This window comes from Hippoglossus hippoglossus, chromosome 5 (genome assembly GCF_009819705.1).
Source record: "Hippoglossus hippoglossus isolate fHipHip1 chromosome 5, fHipHip1.pri, whole genome shotgun sequence".
Taxonomy (NCBI): Eukaryota; Metazoa; Chordata; class Actinopteri; order Pleuronectiformes; family Pleuronectidae; genus Hippoglossus; species Hippoglossus hippoglossus.
In genome coordinates this window covers 13,472,419-13,499,187 of record NC_047155.1, presented here as the reverse complement: position 1 = coordinate 13,499,187, position 26,769 = coordinate 13,472,419, and the positions used below count along the sequence as shown (strand labels likewise).

The 26,769-nt window shown below is 38.9% G+C and overlaps 1 protein-coding gene across 1 annotated transcript in view; it reads left to right on the top strand.

Moving 5' to 3' along the window:
• The window catches only part of LOC117761134 (testis-expressed protein 264), a 30,790-nt gene extending 9,664 nt beyond the window's left edge, over positions 1-21,126 (top strand). The window contains exons 3-4 of the mRNA XM_034584781.1: positions 15,558-15,723; positions 20,315-21,126. Of these exons, the coding sequence (XP_034440672.1) occupies positions 15,558-15,723; positions 20,315-20,595 (447 nt within the window). The 3' untranslated portion in view covers positions 20,596-21,126. The remainder of the gene's footprint in view (positions 1-15,557; positions 15,724-20,314) is intronic.
• The last annotated feature ends 5,643 nt before the right edge of the window (positions 21,127-26,769 follow it).

Below are 26,769 nucleotides of genomic sequence, written 5' to 3'. Positions count from 1 at the left end.
ACCTTTACCTGGTGTTCTCTGAAAAGGTACCTGTGATGGCAGAAAATTGAATCCTAAAAATATTACTGAAAACATGTTACACAGGAAATTTGAAAGAGTGATGACAAATATATATTTTCAATGTCGAGCAAATAAATAAAAATGATTAAAATGTCAATTTTTCAAATTTTAGAGCATTTAAAGAATAGACATGTCATGCTGCCTTATATATTTGTATTCATATTATAGGAGTTGAAGTGTCAGTGAAAGAAGTTGAAGTGTCAATGAAAAGAGTTGAGGTATTAGTTAAAGAAGTTGAGGTGTCAGTTTAAGGAGTTGGTCAAGTTAAAGAAGTTGAAGTGCTAGTGAAAGGATTTGAAGTCCCAGTTTAAGGAGTTGAAGTCTCCGGTTAAGGAGTTGAAGTCTAAGTTTAAGGAGTTGAAGTCTCCGGTTAAGGAGTTGAAGTCTAAGTTTAAGGAGTTGAAGTCTCAGTTTAAGGAGTTGAAGTCTCAGTTTAAGGAGTTGAAGTCTCAGTTTAAGGAGTTGAAGTCTCAGTTTAAGGAGTTGAAGTCTCAGTTTAAGGAGTTGAAGTCTCAGTTTAAGCAGTTGAAGTCTCAGTTTAAGGATGTGAAGTCTCAGTCTAAGGAGTTGAAGTCTCAGTTTAAGGAGTTAAATTATCAGTTGAAGGAGTTGAAGTCTCAGTCTAAGGAGTTGAAGTCTCAGTTTAAGGAGTTGAAGTCTCAGTTGAAGGAGTTGAAGTCTCAGTTGAAGGAGTTGAAGTCTCAGTTGAAGTCTCAGTTTAAGGAGTTGAAGTCTCAGTTTAAGGAGTTGAAGTCTCAGTTTAAGGAATTGAAGTCTCAGTTTAACGAGTTGAAGTCTCAGTTTAACGAGTTGAATTATCAGTCTAAGGAGTTGAAGTCTCAGTTTAAGGAGTTAAATTATCAGTTGAAGGAGTTAAATTATCAGTTGAAGGAGTTGAAGTCTCAGTTTAAGGAGTTGAAGTCTCAGTTTAAGGAGTTAAATTATCAGTTGAAGGAGTTGAAGTCTCATTTTAAGGAGTTGAAGTCTCATTTTAAGGAGTTGAAGTCTCAGTTAGGTGTCAGTCAAAGTAGTTTGTGTTGGTTGAATGAGTTGAAATGTTAGCTTAGCAGGTCAGTTATCAGTAAAATTGAAATGTAAGTATGAAACGGTGTGTTCGCAGGACCTAAAGTGTGTGTAAGTGTTTCTGGTATCGCTGAAGTGACCTGAAGGGTTTGAGATGAAAGAAGATCAATTACCAGTTTAAATGAAGAGCTTAAAGGGGCTGAACCATACAAGAGCGCTGTTTAGAATTTAAATCACATTTGAGATCTGTGTGAAACGGCAAATACTCTGAAAACTCTATTAACGAATTATGAAAAACCACAGCTTTAGACTTTACTGTAAATATTTTATCAGTGCACTGTATATAGTTCAACTACAATATTTAAACATAATATGGCTCACATTTTACATTTTACAGAAGCCGCCTAACAGAACAGAACCGCCAGCTCTAAATGGCTTTCTTTTTGTGAATAATGCATGCTGTTGATGGCACTTCAAATATCCCAAGTGGTGAGACCTTTTCAAACACGCTCATCAGCATTTAGCATGCCTGGCTTGTCATGGCACAATGATTTCTGTCTGTCACACACTTTGAGTCACTGCCCCATGGCTAGGCCTGATATTTGCCTACTCAGACCATTGATCGGTCCCAGTGTTTTTTCTTCTGTGCCCCGGCTCTTTACTGGTGGGCTACATCACGGATACCCTGGTGTCTTGAGACTTGATTCACACAAAGGGGCCAGGCCTTCAGACTGGATTGGGAGGATAATATTGCTGACATTCACCGAGATCTAAAGGTTTGTGAAAGGCAGACGATGGAACATTTGTTTGCTGGAGGGCACTAAAATTTCTCGCCAGCGCCAGCTTCTGGGCTGAATATAAAGCAAATTTCCTCTTGTTCATTAGAAATGGGATTTTCTCTTTTATTTTTCATGGTAAAGAGATCATGAAGTTGTCCTCAGCACGAAAATCAAGCCTAATTTTTTTGGAAGAAAAGGTGCAGCCTCTTGCAAATTCTTATTAGAGCCATCTGCAGAAGGCGGGAGTGATGCAGCGCAGTGCACAGATGTTAGTCCGCAGGGCCTGTTGTAAACTGATGTACAATTAGAAAGGTCAGAAAAGGTTGTGGGGTTCATAATCTGTCACGGAGGAGGATGATGGAAGATTTAGAAGGGAAGCCCAATTGTAATTCTATGAAATAATATTTGTATCATTGCATTCAAACATATTGCCGTTGAAACTAAATTCAAACCCCTTAAGTTACTTCTCATACAGAACTTTGAGTTGCAGTCAAACATCCAGAAGTGGAACATTTACTTTGTCTGTTTCAGCTGCAACCAATGACACTAATGAGGTGCACGGATCAGACCATGTGGTTGGGAGGATTTATTTTCAAACTGTCAGATTTAAATAACTTTTAGATTTCCGAGCTTCTGTCTGACAGGACTTCTCAAAGTATATATGGTTTCTGTTTTCTTTATTGACTTAAAACAGAACCATGTCTGTTACACACATATAGTTGTTTCACTGACCACATAGTTGTTTATTTGAGCCCACAAAAGCCCAAACTTTCCAACACACTGCACGTGCACAGTGGCCTAATTTATAATGCAAGCCATCATACCCATGCTTAATTATATACAGAGTTATTGGGATTAATCATGGGATTTATTAACACGCTCCTGATAAACTCTGCCTCTTACTGATGATGATGCTGATGTTGAAATATCTATTTCGACTCATAAGCCCAGTTTTCTCGCATAGTATAAACATCACTTTGTTGCTATATAGATATATGGTACAGAATATTTAATGACATTTCCAATACATTTTAAACACACCACACTTAGAAGTAGAATCTACCCATTTTATACATTGCTTGGTTGTGAGTCAGAAGGAAGTTATCATCAATTTCTTAAAAATTAGTGAGATTCATCTCCAAAAAGTAAGAGCTATGGTAACTAGTAAGGCACAAACTAGCTGGTTAATTTGCCTGGTTCTGAATTATTGCTCAGGGATTATTCTCCAACAAGATCAAACACATTTCCCTCTTTATCCCCTCAGTCTATCTTTCTATGTTGTGGGAACTATTAACATTCACAGCATCACATCTGTTGTCCTCCTTTATCATTTCCAATCTTTCCTGCTGTCTTGCAACACAGAAACAGTTTGAAGTAAAATGATGTGACCAGAATGAGAAATTTAGTTTAAAGAAAGTTGAAAATTAATTATTACTCTTGATGCAACAATAAGAATAAGCTTGGACTTGGATAAAGACCTGCTCAGCTTAAGACTTTATTAACAGGTGTTATTTCTTCCCATTGTAGTCAAACCATTGTCTTCTGTGGTTTTAATCTTAACCAGTTAATCATATTAATGCACAAAACCATTAGATCTCTTTTACCACCAATGTTGCATCACAACCCTACGAGTGATTTCACCCCTCGGGAAGCTCTGTGGAGTCAAACGTTCAAACATGACTTTCATCCGCCAGCTGGCGGGAATCTACTGTTAATGTCACATCTACATATGATTGATCTGATTTAAACTTTACTCTCGGTTGCACTGTCGCTCTGAATCAATATCAGGCAGTGGGGTGTGATTGCAATTTGAGGAAAGGTAGATATTTTTAGATATGGGACAAATTGTTTGGTGCCAGTGGCGATCTTATCAATCACTCCAGATGTGAAGATCGAGCAAACACTTAAAATATGTGTGCTGTCGTGTCTGCTTTGAATATTATTAGACTGTGATTGTACATTGTTGAATTTCATTGTTTGTCCTTCATTGCAGTGTTGTTGTATAGAGAAAATATGCCAGGGAAAACAACAGAAGAAAATTCATAAATAACAAGATGTTGTGGAGCTACAGAGACTTAACTAAACTCCCTCAAAATGAAACACTGGCAGCAAATATTGTGCTGTCTTATTAGCTGCTGGCTGCAGTTGAGCTGGAGCCCTCAGGAAAAGAACAAATTAAATGTTTCAGATTTTTTTGAACAAATATATAGAAAACTGGTTGGAATAACAAAAATAAATGTAAATGTAGGTCTTGCAATCAGCAAAAAAAAGGATCTCACCCTGGATTGTGGAACTTGCCACTGACACATTTGTGATTGGCTAATTTACCAAGCAAAGACCAACAGTCTGTGCTAAATTGTAGAAATTGTTCCTCTATTAGTTCTACACATTGCATTTATACAACTACTTTTGAACTCCTGCTCTGGTCGTACAGCTGCAATGTATGTTCTGCAGTATAATAGAAGAGAAAACACACTGGTTCTCTCGTGTCGACTAAAGCGTTCCAACAATGTGGTTGTCTCTTTTGCCGAGATAGACATGCAAATTAAATGAATTTGTTGCCGCGTCCTATTGAGGGATTTTCTGAAAAGCAATCCCAGAGGCAATTGTGAACCATTCAAGTATGAGTCCGACGACAGGCTGGGGGCACCAAACCAAGGTGCAGAGGTTTGAGACTTCAGCGAGCCAACTTAAGAAAATGAGAAAGATAAAGAAGAGGCTTAGGACTTAACTGCTTTTATTCAGCTGAGTGACTTTCAAACAGTCCTTGTTCATTTGTCAGGGTTGAATAAGTCCGTGTAAAGACTGTTGTTGTTTGAGTGACACCTGAATTGTTCGCACTGGCAGCAACTACTGTCACTCATTATGCCTTTGGCCACTTTAAAGCACTTTTCCCCCTCAGGGCTTTGAAATGAAATGTAGACCATGAAAAGGCTGTGAAGATACCATGTTCCATCTTCCCCCTCCTCTATGTGAAGGAAGAGGATTCTGAGAAATGGCCAAAAAAGCCTGTTCTATTGAGGAAACAATTATTGTTACGGGTGTTTTTTTATTCTAGATAACATTTGACAAAGCTAAACAGAAAACGGAGAAGAAATGCAGCATTAATATGAGGTGTTCATCAGATACGATTAGTCAAAGGGAGTAGGAGGAGTGAGGGCAAAGTGCCATGGTGGAGAAGTGAGGGAGTGTTATCCTCCATAATCTTACAGATTACTGTCATTAACACACTCGCTGCAGGAAACAGTCAAATGTCACTGCCGCCTCACACATCACCACTGAGTACCAGTTTCACTGTTGCAAAGCTTTTCTACGGAAGAGAATTGCTGCCACGTCAGAAAAAGCCAAAAAGGTCAAAGTTTTATTGTTATAGAAGAAGATTTCTCAGGGTATAAAAACTTTTATCATTATAACAACATAGTATTTATCTTGTAACATGTTTCAAGTTCCTCTGGTGCAAGTACTATGTAAGAGAAAGCTGCTGCATATTGATAACTGATAGTACTGTATTGATCTCAAACTGAGAGATCCCTGTGGTAATATAAAACTATAAGAGCATACTCTACTCAAACTATGCAAAATATATGAATGTGCATAATATAATCAACTCTCAAAAAATGAATGTATCTACAGAGAGTGCAAGTGTGCAATTAGAAATATAGTAACAGGAAGGTGTGGAGGTTCAGGTGTTTGTTAAAAAGAGTTCCACATCAGAGGGCCCACGGTGTTCCCATCAGACAGAGGTGAAGTGTTCTCATAGCTTGTAGCAGGACAGATAACCTGTAACTGTCCTTGTGATAGAAAAGTTGTTTGAGCTTTTTGGAGAAGGTGCTCCCTTGTCTTTCCAGTCTGTGGTGGAGAGGGTGGTCAGGGTTATCCAAGATAGAGTATAAAACTTCTTTATGTTCTCTGAACCATATAAAAGGAGCGTTTAGTCAAACATGCTTCAGTTAAAATGACCCTGAAATGACAACAAGACTGAAAACAGTCATCTCTTGCCTGTCCTTCTATAAGTATTTGAAAATGTGTAACTATGCAGGTATACGGACGGTAAAACATGTTTATTCTTCTTTAGAGTGCAGTCCGTAAAACATCAAACCATTTAATTGTAATATAATACTTAGTAAACGTATATTTCCAATCTATCATTAATTCATGAAATCACACCCTTAGAGGCCTCACTGAAATAAAACATGCCTTGAATTTAGTTCTGAGAGTGTGTCCATAGAGGAGTAATGATTATGCATTTAATCGTCATCTTACTTACCGTCTACTTGTCTTTGGCTACTTTTACTTGTCTAGTAAAGGTCCTCAGAGACCAAGTTCTTTCTGCATTTTAGAAAACAATGTTTCTTCACATCCAGCAGCAATAGAGGAGATGACTTTTATTAGGAAAACTTATAAATATAATATAAATCTTAATATCATAGGGCAATCTTCATCTTAATGTTTAGAGGAAGAACATTAGACACATAGAACAATAGTAAATTGTTATTTTTCCTTCCACAAATGTGTCTCTGACAAGATGATTGTGGCCAAATAGACACTTTTAAGAACAACAATTTACTGTAAATGACATCCTGCGATCCAATGCTGCAGAATGGATTAATACCACAGTTTATCAATAATAATATCTAGTTCTAATCTAATTATCAAGATAATATTTTCATATAATTTCTACTTCTCTTTGCAGTGGGTACAATATCCAATCGGATCTGGAGTCACCGTGAACTTTACTTTTTTACACACAGTCAAATGCTGCAAAAGGTCAATAGTTGTAATTTATTCCCACAGGCTTCACTTACTCACGTTACATGTAAATGTACCACAAACTCAGTAGATATAGAGCAAAATCACCTGAGACCAAACCAGGAGTAATTTATTTATTTATTATTAAATATCATTAAAATGAAGATTTGTATTTATTCATTATTACACTGGGTCTGATATTATCTCAACTTAGGTTCTAGTGTGGTAACTTTTACTATCATTATCACATTTATATTAGTAAGGGATTCAGCTTCATCTGCATTTCCTCTGATAGTCAGCTCTTCATTTCTCCTTGTGTTCTACATCCAGCCTGGTTAGTGTGACAGCTGAGGTGTTGTCCCCACCATCGGCGAAATTGGCCACTTTAAATGGTATTTATAGAACGACTTTCTAGTCATGATGACCACTCGAAGGGCTTTACAGTACGGTTTTATATTCATCCAATCATTAGCGCAGTGCAGCACTCTGTCTATCGCACAGCAGTCGGGCTCTATTTGGGGTTCAGAGTCTTGCTCAAGGACACTTATTCATGCGGAATGGGGGAACAACTTTTTCATCCCCCCACTATCTCACTATTTTTGCTTTAATGAGCAAATACCTGCACCAATCAAACTCTACATGCAAAACTAAGCTGGTGCACATGAAAAAATAGCATGGCTTAGTCTTATATATGTGTGTGTGTGTGTGTGTGTGTGTGTGTGATTCAGTTATTCATAAAAACTGAATTGATAATGAAGATAACTGTTGTTTGCAGCGCTAATTGAAAAAGCAGCAATATAATAACGGCCTTATTTGGCCTTATGTGCTGAGGAGAACAGGATTATCAGGATCACCCTGTTTGGATTTAGGACCAATGTGTATTTTGTTTTGAGATTGAACCTCCAGATCAAGGGGAGATTCATGAAAATTCAAATGGTTCCTCTGGTTCCTCGTTCACAGGTTTTATTCATGTCAGGCTTGACTTAGGTTATTCTCCCTCTACGGTACCGCAGCATGTTTTTCTCCACTCCTCTCGTGTCCAAATGTATTCATTTTATTTGTTATGCTGTCCCAGAGTGCCTCTAGACCTTCCCTCCACCAACGCTTCCAGCTCCACACTGGAGAAGAATGGACTATTCTTTTCATTGAATTTCTGCTCGAGAGGGAAATTGCAGCAAAATATCATTTTTTTAGAAACCTAATTATCTCTTGTCTAAAACAGATAACAGGAAAGTGTGCACTTTTGTATCATTTCTCGCAATTTATAACTGACATATCAATTTACTGTGAGTAAAAAGCTGAAAAATGAAAATAATGGGAAAAATGCATCTATCACAAGTTAAATCGCCTCAAAGCTGGTCAAACAATACATGTGTTCACTAACATTGTTTTGGAGACATTTTGTGCTCCATTATACAAAATATTTAATCTTCAATTCATGTCAACACGCAATTATGATATTTATGAGTGAACTAATATCATATCTCCTACTATAAGGTCATAGCTAGCATGTGGATAGGGGTTAATGTAGTGAAATGTTTTTTGCCAAAAATGGTGAATACCAATTGGTGGCACAGTGATGCAGTGGTTAGCACCGTCGCCTCACAAGTGCTTTGTTTTGAATCCCGGTCTGGATTTTTGTTTGCATGTTCTCTGTTCTCTGGTGTGGAGTTTGCATGTTCTCTCCGTGTCTCGGGGGGTTTCTGGGGGTTTATTTAGGTCATTTCACTTCACAACAACTGAATTTTCACCAGGGGTTCTATGACCAGTTGTACACAACTATGTACATTATAGGTCAAATTCTTCATACGTTTTTTTTATTGTTTTTCTAATTTACATATTGCATATTTACATATCATTTACCTCAGTCCACTCAGAGTATCTTCACGAACACTATTACAGAAGTTCCCACAGATGTGTCGCACTTAGTTGCTTTACTTGTCACCCTTCTCTCCAGTTCATCTTAAACCAGCTCATCAGGAGACTGTGCTGTCCGTTCCATCATTTTAAGCCACCGTCTTCTTTTTCTTACTTCGTACTTGTGACATAGTTCCGGTTTGTTTTGGATGATTGTTGTTCTGGAGGATGAAGCCATGACCAAATACTTTGTCGTCCTTGGTTACCTCCAATTACCAACACAATACATCCAAACTTCCGTCAGTACAATCTTGTCCAGATATGCATCAGAGAGTGCGGTACCATAGTTTGAACCAACACAAGCTTTGTACTGGGTTTGTAAGTAATAAACTACAGTTGGGACACCTGGGAATTGTCTGCATCAACTTTCAAGGCTTAATTTGCTTCCGTTGCTGCAGGAAAACTATAAACTAACCAATGTCTTAATCCCCAAAGACGCCTCGTTTCATGTGGAAATGTGTATGTGGGATCTTAATTTGTTTACAGATTTAGTTATTACACGATCATGTGGCTTTTAGTTTATAATAATCATACCAACAGGGCATTTACTGACCTTGCACTCCAATGTGTTAAGCATATTACGCATGAGTCTTATCTGTGGTGATGCTGAATGAATTATTCTTCATTATTCCTGTATTTCTCCTTCAGATGTTGACATGTACTCTAATAGATTAATTATTGCACACACCCTTTAACTCAAATTCACTCAATCAGAATCCCAATTAACAGGCTGAGATTACTCGTCAATCTTTTAAATTACTTTGGCCTTTACACAATTTAGTCAGATGTTCTTTTTATTATTTAACTTGATTAATTTGATAAGAGTAAAAAAAAAACATAGCACTCAAAAACAATTACGTACCTCTATTTTTGTCTATTTATTTATTTATCTTACGTTGTACAGCTAAAACAAAAATACCTCGAACAGTCAAAGACACCTGTGATATATTTTTTACAAGAAACCAGTGCAGATGTTCTCCAGAGTAGGAACGAAGAAAGAGTGGACACTAGAACATCCTGGTTCTTTATCTCTCCTTCACCCGTTCCCTTACGACGCGCTGCAGAGCGGCTGCAAACACACAGCAAGCGTGAGCGAGTGTGTGCGAGGTGATTAAAGGGCCATGTGTACACACCTGCGTGTATTTGTGCCTTTGGCAGTCCCCTTCAACTAAAACTAATTCCACTCAGTTTTGTTGATGCAGATTGCCTTTCACAATCTTTCACTAGAACAAAGCACCGTAATTACAAATTTTAACTGTGACATGTGAATTAGCTCAATAATTAAACTCACCATAACGATTAACGTAGCTCGTGCGGCGCCTTTTGAACCTTTCCCCCCCCCGCGAAGCGGCTTTGGCACGAGCTGATACGTACATGTGAAGCCTGTGAAAGACGGTGATGGTCCGGGTGAGGATGATGAAGGTTTAGCCTGCTTTTATGATTCACGACTTCACTCTTCCTTTCAAGTCACGATTGGCTCGGCTTAAAACACAGCATTATTAAGCAAAGATGGACACCTCCAGTTCTGCCCCTAATGCCTATTCTTTTTCTTACTTTTTCAAACAATTGAATAAAAGGAAGGTGAGGTCATGCGCTGGTGGCCTTTTTTAAAGTCTGTTCATTAAATGTAATAATGTTTTCATGCTAGAGGAGCACAATAACACATATCCTTCTGCCAGAAAAATATTGTCATCTCTGTGCTGGGGAGAATGTGAAAAAACAACGACCTTGCCCCGACCCTGTAACTCTGGACTGCCTTAAGTGCTCTCCCGGGCCCCTGAGGCCCTGAAACCATGGGGGAAGACTGTGGAGAAAATCAAAGAAAAATCAATAAGTACACTATCCGCAATCCCCTGCCCAATTACAAAAGCCCACTGAGCACAATTTGTCTCAGCGATTCCACTGCTGGTCTAATTATTGGCCTGCCCTTTGTCCCACGACTTCTGTTTATAACACACAGCGATACTGATCGCGCTGTATATCTTGGCTTGATGCTTGTTATAGGTTGTAGCTTACTGACCAGTGAATGGAGTCAGTGGTAATTATAGGCTCCTTGTGTGGGTGTTGAGATACTAACGATGTCCTCAAGTCTCACAATAAATTTTGACAAAATCATTAAAATCAAGGTCTTTACAGTTCAGAACATATTAAGTTGGCAAATCGTTATTCTCTACAGCAGGTCTGGTGTTTTTCAGCTTGTCAGCAATGGTGTTATGTCAAGACACTAATGATTAACAATGTCAACTCACATTATCACTCCTAACCAGTCAATGCACAAAAGGACTGAAGCCAGTGATTATTTTTTTAATAAGTAATTACGCTGCTAATTTTCTGGAGTTATCATTTTATATGTTGGTTCAGTATATAGCCTGGAAATATTTAGCACAGGTAAACAAATCACAGTTTCCTGAAGTCCAACCTAACCTCTCCAGATTGTTGGTATTCTCAGATTAAATGTCCAAAAGCAACAAATCCTTGTGATGGAGAAGCTGGCACTACATTTGTTGGTTTCTTTTATTTTCTGCTTGGAAAACCATTTAAATGATCGATTGCATCCTACTGGTTTCTTGTTTTTGGCCCGGTTTATTTTTTAATTGTTTGTCCCTCATGCCCTAGACGTCTTAGGGACGTAACAATTCCGATAAAATGTGTCTGTCCATTTACTTATCTCTGCTAAAGAGGTTATGTTTTCACCCCAGTCTGTTTGTTTGTAGAAACTTGGTGGAATGATGCAGTTTGGGTCTGGATTATGGGGCAAATCCAGGAATTTTTTAGATCAGTTTCTTCAACATTGTGAGATGTTTTTTTTAATTTTTTTTTTACATTTTCACTGATTTCCGAGGGAATAATTCAGACATATTAAGGGAATTTATATTTATTAATGTGCAGAATTTGGTACAGCTTGATTGTATTTGGGGACTGTTGGGCTTTGGTGGAGGTATGTGATCTCTTAGTGCCCTGCTAGTAAAGTAATAGTTTAACCTCTAGAACACTGCTTATCTTACACAAAAATGCACAAGTGCACATCACTTGGTTGGTATGGCAACTTATTGTGATGCTTCTGGATCATCCAGTCGCTTCAATGAAGACAATGAAACCAGTCCAATTTCTCCTCTATTATGTTTTCTGTAGTTTTTGTGCACACATTATTTCATCTGCCTGTCAGCTTAAGTAAGATATTGGAGTCATAGTCTGGTAATAGTTGATGTATTCAACAGCTGCGGCTATGTCTTAATTCATGAAGCTTAATGAAAGTCTCTTATTTTCAATGTGCCCTTCTTATTTACTTGTTGGAGAACTTCCAGCTCTTGATACAATAAAACAGTGAGAGAGTGGATCCTCTTGTTGAATATTTATCCATCCAGAATAAATAAGCTTTTTATATTACATTTGTTTCTATTTTCACCCACTTGTCTGTCCATGGTCTGAGAAAGTACTTCTCACCCCTCCGCCTTTCATTAATGATTTTCATTAATCATTCTAAAACTTTGATGTGCTTATGGAGCTCATGCCTTCTGTTTCTTTGCGAGGAATTAATGTCAGGATCCATTTTCAGTAAATGTTTAGTGTGTAGGCGAAAAAGAAAACAATGGAGAAGAAGAAGACATGAAAAATCACATAATTATAAAAGCAGATGTGCAGATGAAAAACTATAAGGTAACAGATTGTCAATGAAGCGTGTTCCAAAGTGTTCCAAAAAAGTATGGTCAGGAAAGTAAGAATTTTATTTCCATCTTTATTTTTGGCAAATCATCCCGATAAGTTGTTTTGACCAACACCCAGTTTTATTTACATTTAGAGAAAGCCAAAATATGTTTTTAACCTTAAGTGTCTTCTGCCGTCTTGTAGAACCTTCGAGGTCCTGACTCTTTTGCTCTGCACCTTCATAATTGCTGAGGTCTCTGGGGCCATTTTGCAGGGGCCCCGTTTTCCCTACTTTCGAGGGAAAACAGGGTTTTCTCATGATGTCGCCATTTCCCACAATAATAAAGTCTCGATGACACAAGACTCGAGCCAGGACCCCGTCATTTATAAAAACATTTTTTACATTTCTGTTGTGAACACCAGCTGAATCTTCTGCAGCTGTCTGAATCATCACTCCTAAACATGACTTATTCATTTACAGGATGTTTTGAAGTAAACAGATGTGCACTGTCTTTGTCTCTCACTGAACTGTACGCTGTCCCTCTGCAGTCTCGAATTAGTATGATAGTTGTGTAACCAGGAAAGAAGCTGTTCTCTGTGTCAGGTCCTTTATTATCATTTTTTGGTTTGGTGTTATTTTCCTCTAAGGGTAAATGCAGTGCTCTTAAAACCCATATTACTGTGCTCCCTTGGCAAATAAGGCTCTTATGCTTGGATCTTTTAAGTATGCCATTAGTCTGTTGAGCCTGCTCCTATTTAGTACATCTTCTGCAGTGCTGTATTCGTGAGTCCCTTTCCAACACTTTCTTGTGCAACTTACAACACCAAATAGCCAAATAAAGTGGCTTCCCCTTCCATGGCCCTCTGTAAATTAGAGCAATTATAGCTCTGACAAATCAGAATCTATCAGTGGAATATTAACGCTGAACGCCTCTGTGTAGCTATTGTACTGACAGCACGACTCTGCTAAACATCATCTTTGCATTTTGATCATTTATTGATGGGGGCTGAAATGCCAAGTTAAACGAGTGGGTGCATGCATGTGTGCACATCAATATGCAATATGTAGTCCATGTCTGACTTCGGCTGATGAGCCAAAGCGAAGAGGATACGCAGATGTTTCTGGAGGAGAAATTCTCTGATAATTGATGTTGCCGAAATCACTGAAACTTTCCTGCAGACAGCAGCTAGACGAGCGTTGCTGTCATAATTGGGCTTAGAGACAGACGGTGAGACAGATGATAGGACATAGTTTTTTATAAGAAGTCAGCTGTCTCCTAAAAAGAGTCGTGTGTGTGTGTGTGTGCGTGTGCGTGTGTGCGCGCGCCCGCGTTCAGTCTGCCTGATAATCATATTCTTCATGTTCGGCATAGCTGTTGTTCCACTAAATAGAAACTTCCAGTTTCCACTTAGCTTGAAACCGAATTGTCAGCAAGGACCACAGGGACTCCGCTCTCCCAGGATCTGTCAAGAAACTCTAATAATCCGAACAGTTTAAACTCTTTGAGAGATGTCATGAATTAAATAAAGTCTATTATCGTTCAAGGGTGCGGAGGTAGAGGAAAAGTGCGAGGTGAGAATGCAGAAATCTTCATAGTAACAGGATTTTATCCTGTTACTATGAAGATTTCTGATTAAAGCAACTAGTGCATTTCCTGTTCTAAACCTGCCCGTTTGGAGTGGACTGGTTGCTTGATCTGTAGTAACACTGGTTGTACCAAACGGTTCTCGAGATATGTGAACCTCATTTTTGGATTTATTAGGAAAATATCTTCATATTAAGCAACACTAAATTCCTCAGTCTGTGCTCTGATCTGTAGCCTGCATAATATCGCAACAGATAATAATCAGTATCTTCTTTACTTAGTGATATTGCATCAAGCAGCAGCAAAACTGTTGCACTTTAGCAGCAGCAAAATGGACATCAACGGGCATCAAGTTGAGCAAATTAAAACAAATTTACTATGCATAATTGAATCCATGGATACACTGCACTGCAGCTGCAATGTGTTTCTACTGTTGCACGACATTTAGTATATGCCAAAAGGGTGAAAGTAACAGACAGTGGCATTGCATGAGTGGAATAACAAAGCGCGGTGTATGAAAGGTTAATGAGCCCGGAGAAGTGAAGTGGTCTCTGTCACTTGAGACTTCCAGCTTTCTCTAGAGGAGCGAGGCGAGCAGCAGTTGGAGCAGTGTGAAGTGTGGAGGCTGCGCATTCATAAAGACAGATTACGGAGATCTGAAATGAGCTGAGCATGGAGGTGTGAAGAGAGGGGGAAATGATTAATTTGAGTTCAGGGGTGGAGCAGTCAGGTTCCAACGTATGGAGTTGTATCATTCTCACTCATGATCATGTGTTGTATCGGCGGCATGTCTGAACTTGTATCCTGTTATGGAGCTTCCTCTGTCCATTATATGTACATGTATGTTACCAATGCGTGTTTTAATAAGTGTTGATGGGACTTGTTTTATCATTGGTAGAGATGTGAGTCAAGCCTTTTTCACTACAGAAAGTTTTCCTTTCACATACGAAGAACACAGCAGGAGATTGTCTGAAACATTCAGCCGAGGGCTGGTGCCTGAGTGGAGCATGCAGGAGGCAGAACATGACGCATTCATTCTGCTGCAGAAATCACATTTTTAGCATTTCAACTTCTGCATCAGCCCCATCACCAAAAGCTCTTGAATCTGTGTCTTTCCAAGTTGAAATCTTCACATTCTACATTCATGGCACCACTTTGTCATCCTGAGATATTTGTATTCCTCCACTTTGCATCCCTCATATGTTTAAAAAAAAAAGGTCATCACTAGGCCCGCATGCTCGCTGTACTTTTTCAGACACTGACATTTCAATAGGGGGCTTGAGAGAAAATTTCTGGAAAATGTCCACAGCAACTGATTCAGACATGAGCATTCTCATGCACAGCTCCTCCTGATTATTTCAAGAACTTCAGGACTAAACTCAGTTTTCAGGAGCTATGCAGTGTTAAGATATACACAGTCAGCAGTTTACAGTTAAAACGGCTAATGGTCTGTATTTATATGGTACTTGAGTCTTGATGAACTCTACAGTTTTGTTATTCACACTCACATTCATACAATGCCTCTGTGTGCAGCATTTTCTCTATCATACGTCACTCATACATTGCCAGGACTTCATCCTCATTAGGATTCAGTATCTTGCTCAAAGTCACTTATGCATGCAGAAGTGAGACTGGGATTGAACCACTGACCTTCTGGTCGATGAACCGCTCAGTTTTTTTTTAATCTCTTAATATGACTGAATTGTATAGTTGAATTGCTTTAAAGAAAATCTGTACAATCATGTTATGTTTGTTGTACGTAAACATACTTTTCACTGTCACCTACTTGCTCTTACAGGAGAGGAGGCTGTGTGCACACCCGTTCCTTGAGATCTACAGGGGAGATCAGATCCAGTTCATGGCCCCCTTGGCCCGGCAGGGAGATTTCTACGTCCCTGAAGCCCGGCAGGTAGAAAGGAGGCTCTCAGAACAAGAGGAATCCCACAGTGATACAGACGTCTCAGGTATATGAACGCCATGCTGCACTGCATAAGCACATACATGTTTGTTGCAGGTTTTGTAACAGGAATCTGAATCATAAAATAAAACCTTTCTTAATTACTATGGGACCATAGAAAACATGAATGTTGTCCCTGTCTGTGTCATTCACTGGTTTCTGTTTTTTTGGGTTCTTGTTTCCACAGACCAGACCACATAAAACAAAACTGACTTACAGAAATATCACCTTATAAAGTTGACATGAAAACAATCCAGCAGATATGGAGCCCAATTAACATAATTTTTTGTTTCTGGCAAACCAATGACTTTCATTTCAGTGTTCACTCTCGCTCTGCTTTTGGTCTCCACCAAGTCCTTTGGGAAATATCTGGTTCTCCAGCTGCTAAACGCTTCACTATGTTAACCAACTTTTAAAATTGGGAAAAAGTTTGAACTTTTCACAGTAAGTTCAATACAATCAGCTACTTTCTGATGGCCATCAGGAAACTGCATGTTAAAGACACCTCTGCTTTGGCCTCAGCATTCAGCTTTGGTTGTTGCCACTTGGGTTGGACCCAGGGGGGTTGGTCCTTGTTTCTACTGCTGTTTTGTTTATGAGCAGCCCAGCAGAGGAAAACTGTGACTGACACCTTCTTAGGTGTTAATGAAAAGCCCAGACACAACAGCCTCTGGTGGAAGTGTGCTGACACCTACCAAGGGGTTGTTCACGGCAATATGGAGTCCATATGGAACTCTCACTTTGACTGTAAACAATGCACAAGCACTTCTATACAATTCCACTTGACACTAATTTATCCTCATGAGACTTAACATGTTGTGAAGCAGTGTTTGCAGCATTCAATATTGGATGAGGCGAGATGGAGCGAGTCTGATCATGAGTTCACATGAAGTGTGAAAATAAGCCTGTTTGATGATAACAGCCTCATAGAACCTAATTGCTACAGCTTTGTGACAGGGGCCATGTGGTGTAATTAAATTAATTTCAACAGAGCTAGAACTTAAAATGAATCCAAATATAAACAAAGACTTATAATGATTAATCAGCAACACCTTTAACAACCTGTATTTATTCATCAAGCAAAAATGCAACTTATTTCTTAATCACGGCTTCTCAAAAGGGAGAATTTGCTACTTCTGTCTGTTTTAAACATATGAAACATGCATATTGAATATCTTTGGTTGTTAGACTTTAGTTCAGCTAGAACAAGTGATATGAAGACATCATTTTGAGCTCCGGGGCTTTTTTTCTTTATTTCCTGACATTTTATGAGCCAAAGTATTTATGATTAATATATAATGTGTGCGATGTTGTCAGAAAGTATAAAAACTGTCTAAGATGCCAGTCAAAAGCAAGTGAGTTTCCACTGTTTGGTGCAGTGGTGGAGGCACTGAGGAGCACACTCTACAATGATTGATTTGTTTCACTGGCATTTGGGTCCTGGTCTGATTTTTAAAATGATGATTTTTAAAAGTCTACCTTGTGATTTATTGAAATTGTTAACAGGCTGATTTTACTTTATTCTCTTTGTGCCACCTGGTCAACTTCGACAATTGTGTCCACCCTCTCGCATCCAGTGTCCCATCTTTCTTCGGTTTCCATCCACAAGCTGAAAACTTCACACACCTCAGAAGTTCCCCTCTGGATCCACACGCTCTGCTACAAAGCCGAGAGAAACTGAGAGTGACGCTGACAAATCCAGAGCTCTTCATGTGTCACGAGCGCAGTGCGTTTGGGTGCACGACGGTGAATGATAATGTGACAGGTAGCCGTGCTCCTGTCACACTGGGGTGAACTCTGCCAGGTCAGTGGAGCATTCAGGAAACTGGAGGCTTCTTTGTTACTCTGACCCCCAAACCCACCACCGCTACTCCTTTGCCCTCCATACTGAACCTGTCTCAGTGAGTGGAATAACGCCCCTCAGCCTCCTCAGTCTGTCAAACAGCCCTCGCCCTGTCATTCTCACATACAGTAGTTCAAGTGGCTTTGCTGTTTCCAAAGCTGGTTTTATGTCTTTTGGGGCAAGTTCATGTCAAATCTCGAGTCCATGAGAGCAAGTCCTAGTTTTGCTACAAGTCTTCATAAATTCAGGGATATACTTGAATTGAGTTAGTTTATGTAGCTTGGTTTGTACATGGTACAAGGAGGTAAGAGGATTTCCATCATGGATACCTATGACACAAGTTTTCATGTTCACCTGAGCGTCATATTTCACCCCACACCACTAGAAGGATTTTATCAGATGAGATGAGGCAAAATCCTTAAAATGGAGATGACACACACTTAGAAAACCTTCCCTCGAAATACATAGAAAAGGATCAGCTAAAGGATCTTAATAAATCTTTAAAAAAGGCTTTAAAAGTAAATATTTACCAATTTCATTGTGTCCATTGAATGTTTTGGTTAATGTCTCAGTAAAATCTTAATTGAGTCTCTGTCACTTTTTTAAATAACATCTTGGTCTGCTCTGATTTTGACCTGCAGGATTTCAGCCTGATAATAGTAATTATGTGTAAAGAGTAAGCACATTAATTCTTGACACTCTTACATTCCATTAATGGATCATCTGTCAGTCTGATTTAACTACAGACTTGATGCCAGAAGGTAAAACTTAACTGCAGATACAATTTCCACTTAAAAAGTGAAGATATCAAGTCTAATGTAAAGGATTTTTCCTCCCTAATGTCTGATTGGATTTTGTGACTTGCTTCAGGCGTTCAACCAGCGCAGGAAAAGCCAACGTGAGACCAAACACGTTGCTCTTTCATAGCTCAGTGAGCATATTTTTAATGTTTTATTTCATTTTTCTCTTTCCTCCATCAATCACATGCACACAAGGTGGTTTTAAATTAATCAGGAAGAGCTTGTGGCTACATTTAATTTGTTGTTTTTTTATTTGAATTTCTAATACATTTTCATGAAGATAACTAGAAATTCGTTCTGTGCAGTACATTGTGCTCAGCACATATTTGTACACATATTCTCTACCAATCCGTGAGAATCATCATAGTTCACTTTATGTCATGTTATAGTTTGGTTTAAAAATGATTTTTACATGCAGTCAGTTTAAATTCTTGTTGTCCACTTGTTGTTCGAGCTCAGTCGTCCCAGTCTCATATTCCCTGTCAACATGAAGTTATTGCTACTGCAATATCTCTCACTGCCTCGTCTTTTCTAATATCATATTTTGTGTGACGTGTGACGTAACATGAGCCTTTAGTGAAACACAGCACATGGCTCAAATTCCACGTTAAAATACACAGTTGCTCTTGATACAATTTGTTTTATTCGTGTGTATTTTCAGTGTAATTAATGTTCTGTATTATTTGTAAATTGCAATGCAACAACGTTCCCTCTTTTTGCGTTAAGCTTGTTGTAATTCTCTCACTTGAGCTCAGAAACCATGTTCAACATATCTCTGGTGTTTTATCTTTCAGTTTCATACTTTTTGAAGTTTAATAATGATTTTAAAACATGTTAACACGTCATGATTGACAGCTGAGACTGGCTCGTGATTGGTGGAGCGTGTGTATCGAGTCCCTAACCTAAACTTAATTCTAACCCTAACCCTTAAACCTGAAGTAGCCCATTAAAAGTGGGTCAGAAAGTGAGGACCAGCCAAATGTCCTCACTTTCCCCTCATTCACTGTAGGTTGTTGTATGGTCCTCACAAAGATATCAGTACAAGTACACACACACACACACACACACACAGTATGATATTGATTCTATTAACCTGCAAAGCACACACTCAGAAACACAGAAGAGACAAGTGATTGGACTCCGTATATAATCCCGTCCAATTAAAGAGCAGACGACATATAGCCTTCAGGAGTTTCTAATTCAGAACATTTCAGTGCACAAGGTGCTACCGCTCATCTTATAGTTCATTATCGACCAAGAAAATATGTGACACTGGCAAGCGAGATAAACTACATCTGCTCTGTCATGCAAAAGTACCCCAAAAAAGATCATTAGTGTTTTACAGCCTCCTCATTTTTGGAGTTAAACTTTTGTTTCAGCTTTTCTTGTTCCTTATTCATTAATCAGACCAAGTCGGACTGGAATGTGCAAAATGCAAAAAGAAAACTGTGATTTTGTCATTTCTCTGCGGTTTGTAGATTTATGAACATGTCAACAGTAAAACAAGTATGAATAAAAGGGGCATTGTAAGCAAGTATTAGGCCAATAATAGTTTTTTTTTTAAACAGTCCACTAAAAGTAACCTATTTAGTATAAGAGACAGCTTTATTTTGATATCACTGTAGGCCGTTTGTTATCTTGTCTCTGTCACCGATGGTGTGTTTTTATGGCCCTAAACTATTTTAGTAATCTTTCACATGTGGTCCCATATGAAACACTGACATCATTTCATTTCAAGAAACTTTTTTCAGGATGAATACTCTGATATTTTCCTCCATGTGTGATTAAAAAATGAATAAGACTCTGTGCAGCTCAAATACCACCACCATGCAGATTTTGGTTGAATCCCTGCCCTGTATTATTTGGGCAGCGAGTCTTTCCTCATGTGGTGTTTGTTTATGTAAGCCCTCTCACCATCTGTCCTTCCCCTCCCTTTTGTTTTATCACTGCTCTAGGTGCAGACTCGAACAGTGAATACAGCTCAGGGAGTGGGGTTCTCCTGTCAGACAGCAGAGAGTCGTCCCCGGCGGGTTCCTTGGTCCACTCTGTGGAAGACGGGGATAGAGAGTACAGAGGGAGAAGCTCGAGGGGAACCTCGCTGAAAGAGCTGGACGCGCAGCTGGCCGGCAGACGCGAGTCGGAAGAAAGAGAGGCGGGGCTTCGTGAAGACTCTGTCCAGAAGAGCCCGGAGGTTCCCGCTCAGCAGTGGTTGGGTGTCGTTGGAGGGGAGGAGTGAAAGTTCAGAGACATATTTGTTAGGGATCAGAGAATAAAGGGATTGGGGGAAGCTATTCTTTATTTTTATTATTGTATGGAAATCACATGAAAAGACTAAAACCAATTACATGTTGGTCAGTTTCTGCCTTGAAAGACCTGTCTGTCTTAGAGAAGTTGCAAATGATAGTAAAACTGGAGTTCTTGTTGGGAATTATTTAATCCACATTTGCTATGATATTGACTAGTTTAGTAACAGCATCGCATCCATTCAAAACTAGAATGGCAATTAGAGAGCAAATATCTGTCACATTTAAATTCACAAGATCTGGATTTATATTTGGATTTGCACCAAATTGCACACACTCATAAATATCAGTGCTTGACTTTTTTCATCATGATCCATGAATTATTCTCTGAGAGAATGAGGAAAATGTTACTTATGGTCTTTTCATAGGATTTGTTGACGGTAACAAAAAATATGGAATAATCCCCAGACTTATCCTTGAATCTTTGAATGCCACAGTTTCAATGTGAAAGTGTTGACAGAAAACCAAACATTATTCAGGTCCTCAGAGTTTCTACAAACATTTTTTACAGAAGTGAGGCTGTTTGTCAGAATCATAGACGACTGAGCGGAGTATTTGTTAGCCAAAGCATTTTACTTGAATGTCACAATTAATATTTTATCTCTCCATCTGAAATGATTATAGCCATTTGTTTGAAACATGTCTTTATTTTGCTGGACAACTAGATATTTGTTTTTTTTTAAAGGATTGTTACACAGATTTAAACATGTAGAGTTAAGTTCATTTCAAGTAAATTTTGTGACTTGTTTACAAAGGATGTTTTTAATAACTGAGAAGTGTTTTGAGCACATAGACCTCACAAAGTGTTCTTCACTGTTTTCATGTTTTTAATATTTGTGCACTTCGTTATGAATATTATAATGTGCATTTTAAATGACTGTTTGGGGCACAATGTGAATGAATGCATAATTACCTTCTTCCTGGCCACTTCTAAGATTTAGAACATTATTATTATAAGTGTGCAGCCAAGACTAGTGGGCTGATCATTAATATTCATTCCACTACGACTGAAAGCAAAGCTCTGACTCTACCTATAGAACTTGACCTAGAGTCACTCTACATCTGGCCTGTGGTATCTTTATGCCCCCACATTGATCCCCAGCTTTTTCATTTTCTGTTTAGAATATTTGATTTTGCTGTTTCTTTGCACAGGCTAATTTCTGTTTGCTTGTTCTGCCTCCATCTCTCGTTCCTCTTTGAAATAAATATGGCAGCTTCCACCTCAAAGACCACCTGATGACTCAATGACACATATCCTTTAACTTCCAACACACAAGAGATCACACCAAGCTGCTCACGTCGAGCCACGCTCTTGTGAAGGATGCAGGCAGCAGAACAGGATGTGCATCTGTAAAATGAAGTGAGTTTACAGCCCCTGCTGAGCTCATGCATGTATGATTCTTCAGATTAGTATTTTTACTTTTGACCAATATGAGGGATACTGCCTTTCACTTTACTCCTGTCGATTTGATGTGACTGTCGCCGTGGTATTCAATTGTCAGATACATTTTTACTATTAATTGTGGTTGAATATTACAAAATACATTTACTTCAATACTGTACTTAAGTACATTATTGAAGTACATGTCTGTGCTTCACTTAATTAGATTTTGTCCACTGCATATATTAGTAAATATGTCAGAGACATGATCTTCTGGCGCAGCAGCATCATGGTGAAGAAACACCTGAACTGGATTCAGAAGAGACCACCAGCAATGTTGATGTAGGTAACTGTTGCATTAGGGAATAGTAAAGGATACGTTTCCCTCTGGATCAATAAAGTATTTATCCATCAATCCATCCATCCTCAAGTACTGTTACTTGTAATACTTGAAGTATATTCAAAAGAAAGTACTTACTTACCTTTACTGAAGTAGAAAAGTTAATGTACTTTTACTTGAGTACACCTTTGTATTATTTGCAATTGCATGTTTGTACTTCCTCCATCCCTGGCTTTGAGTGTGGGTCATCTTGCGGAGACTGCACATTCAGACTTACAGAAAAGAACGTATTGTATTCAGACTAAAGCTCTTGTGAAGTTTACAAAAATAATGTTAGCCTTTTGACAAAGCCCAGATATAAAAACCTGTGGCTCTATCCTCACAAACAAAGGCACAAACATTCACTTGGACTCAAGGATGACCTGGTTAGAATGTTGAGGTCAAAGATAAAGGTCACTGTCACCGCTCTTCTTTTTTTCTACTGTGGTGGCAGTTTCTGTTTAATAATCATACTCTATTGTATAATAATACACACATAACATTGTCTCTAGGAAAGTTCAACTAAAACACCTGCAGGTGGGCTCACCCCACACAGCCACCTAGTGTGACGTGTATAGAATGAGCACAGAGCATAGGAGAATCACTTCACTTATACAATCAGAAGCCCCTCCCCGCGAGGAGCCAAAAGGTATTCTTCAGCCTCTTGATGTCTGACCAGGTTGGGCAGAGTTCCTGTCTCAGATCTCCGTCTCAGCCCCCTGGTGTGCCTTTCTGGTGTGAGACAATCTGTCTCCGAGATCCCCTATCTAGATCTACAACATCAAAAGACTCAAGTCCTGTATACAATGCAGAGTTCCCCTCACCCATCTCTATCAGACACACTAAGTAACCCCTGCAGTGAAGCATTTGCTAAGACACACATGTGAGGGCCATAAACACTTATAGTCCCCTCTGCAACTCTTGTAAGTCACAGAAACACATTTGTTATCTACTTCTTCTAAATACATATCTGTTCTTCTATTAAACATTACACAAATGCAAATCTGCCATTACAATTCCCCCTTTGAGCCTAAAAGGCTCAATATCCTTTATACATCTTTATACCATCTCATCATCCTGGAAGGGAAGCATCCAGGATAGATGAGTTTCAGGAAGTTGAACATATCGTCCAATCATAGACTTGATTAAGGAAATAACCATAGTCTTAAACTCAAAAGACAATACAACAGTTCAACAACACTAGTACACACATGAAAATTCAAATAGGTTTCAACAAACTTCAATAACATATTTTGCAATCATTCAAAAGTAGGCGTGACCATCAATTCCGCCCTTCAGGAATCTGAGTGTCCTTGTTCTTTCTCTGGACAATAGGTCATTTAAAAATTTGAAACGATATGCATCATATTGTCAAAAATGTTCACTGTGTATGTGCCACAATTCGTCCTGATTATGTGACAAACACCTTCTTGGCTAGCATCTTTTCTCAAAGCCATCCTGTGATGCAGAGTCATTCCTGACCCTCGATAGTGGGAGAAAGAGTTGAAAACCCAGCCCCCCTCTAAAGATGTTAATCTTCCATCTCCAGAGCAAACTCATCTGTTTGTGTGTGTTCTTCACAGTGCTCCCCCCCCGGGGCAAGTCCTCCAAAACCTTTCATCTGGAGACACTCACACTGTGGAACTCTCATCTCTTGATTGCACACAATGAGTTGAATCTGTAAATGAGCTTGGGTCTCTGATATTTTCATGGTCTCAAACCATGCATTCTCCAGGCTTTGTCAGTTCATCAGGGAAGTCGAACATGAGTTCTCCTTTTGTCCTGACTTTGATGCTCAGGTTATATTTCGTGGTTTTCTTCCTGCCAAGGTTTCACATGCCATATTATTGGTGGCAGGACGACGATGACGGTGTTCATGAACAGGGAAACCATCTTTTCCCTCGAACTGCATCCCAGTCGTCCCATCAGGTGTCGTTGTTTTCCCCCTTCGGCGCTATTGTATCAGCAGTGCCCCTCGCCAACCCCCTCTTCAAAGTGTTGCCTCTTCTTGAGATTAGAGACGTGTGGCCCTAATCATTTCCACACCTCTCCTTGCTTGCAAACACAAAACAATTGAAGGCTGAAGGCTCGCACACTGACACAACGCACGCTCCGTCCTGTAGAATCCACTCGTGGCTCCGGAAATCCTCCTTCAATGGCTTGCATGTCTCCAGGTTGACCTTCACTTCCATCTGTGTGGTGAGAGGCACTTGGTTTGCACTCGTTCCATCGACGTGCTCTCCTGGTTTCCTTCTCACGTCCTTCACCACAATCCAGTCTCCTGGTCTCAGATCATGCAGTTCCCTGTCTATGGATTTCGGTAGGGAGTCCATCACCTGCCTGTGGATTTTAAAGAGTACAGGGGACAGGTTTACGCAATATCTACCAGTTCGTTTTTCAATGTGCTGTTGTCTCCTTCCACTGTTTGTTTCTTTCCACTGCCCCGCCACTGGCGGGATGATAGGCACGATGTTGCCTCGTGTCGATACCCATACTCACCAGCATCCTTAAAGCTGTGCTTACAAATGGTGTACCATTATCAGTGGACATCTTTTCGGAATTTCCCAACGTGGAATGAGTTCTCCGAGCAGTGTCTGCGCCACTGCTGAAGAATCCTGTCTAGATGTGGGGAAAGCTTCTACTTGCATAGCATACATGTCAACAAGAACAAGACAGTATTTATTTATTTATCTAACTTACTCAATTCAATTTAATCTTTATCCAATTCCCTCTATAAATGATCAAACTGTTTGTTTGGTAGTGGATTGTTTACTTTGTGGAATCTGGATTTCTTTACCTACTTTAATTGTAATTCAATTACACGACTCAGATAAAAAAAGTGTTATTGAGTCTTGTTTAGAGTGTTGTTTTTGTACACCCAATACATCTATATCTATATTCCTCCCTTTTGACACACTGACTACAGTCATGTGTCAATTCAAACTAATGAAGAAACATACATAAGTTAAACAATATCATCCATGTGACCCACATCATAAGTCTGTCAGCCACCAAACAAATTGTTATCCACCAACAGTTTACTCCTTAATTTATTAAATTAAATCTGTATTCTTAAAAAAATTATTTAATTGCGATTGACCCTTGTTTATAGCTCCTATAACCTACATTAAGTGTTATTATTAAAAATCTTTAATACGCACTCCTCATTTGCAGACTGCATACAACATGATGCTGCATGATAACACAGCATCTATCAGCACACAGATGAGTGTGAAGTGAAATAGGTTCATGAATCTCCTATTCAATCAACTCGGCCAAAATCACATGCCACCCCCATGCAAACCTGCTATTAGTGTTGATCTTAACACTCTTGTCACTAGCATATTTGCATTCTTCAGTCAATGCACAATAGTGTGATGGGAGTGGTTTAGCCTCTATTGTATCACACAGTCGTAAACCCACTTGGTTATCTCAGTTGCTGCATCCTTTGATGCTGAACTTATCACCAAACAACTATCACTTCTGCATAATTAGCTGGTTATCTCTTTAAAATCTAATTCTAAACTAGGAGAAAAAACTTTTTTCTCTTTAGTTAAGAAAAAAACTGCTACGCAATCATTTGGCTATCCCTACTGATGTAGGGATAAGAGTCGCATAGTTAAAAACATTGCATCTCTAAATAGTGATGTCTATCATCTAAGGCAATACTGTCCCACATCTGAGCCACCTGGTTGTTAAAAGGTGGCAGGTATTTTGCTCAAACAAAATCATCCTATCAGCATATTGGCACCAGTAAAGTCATATATCACAGCGTCACATATCACACATCAAATATCACAGCTCTCTCAGCAGTTGTCGAAACTCTAAAACATTGTTTGAAGCTCTGCTTCCTTTGTTTTTCCTTACAGGAAAAAAATAGTGTGTTAACAGACAATCTTTACATATTCCATACGAGGATTCAGATATTCTTTTCTAGTTGGGTCTTATCCCTTGATCAGACCCAAAACATATTTGTGCCCGGTCCACAAACATGACGGTACCTGTTTCAACTCAGGAATATCATTACTGTTTACACCAAAACTAAAAATCGTAATACATTTTATCAAAAGATTTACCACATTCAGGAATGAGTTCAACATTCCTAATTTCATTTATCACTATGGAAAATCATTTGCGATTAACCTTTAACCCTCTTTAAAAATATCTTATTGGTATTAAATGTCTTTTCCCCTCCAGTAGTATTATAATCAAAAGTTGATATTTTTAACAAATCTTTTAGCCAATAAGTCTATCAAAACTACTAAGACAACACAGTGTTCACTATCTCAATACAACCAACTTACTTTATCCTTTCTTTAATTCACATCCTCTATAACCTTCTTAAAC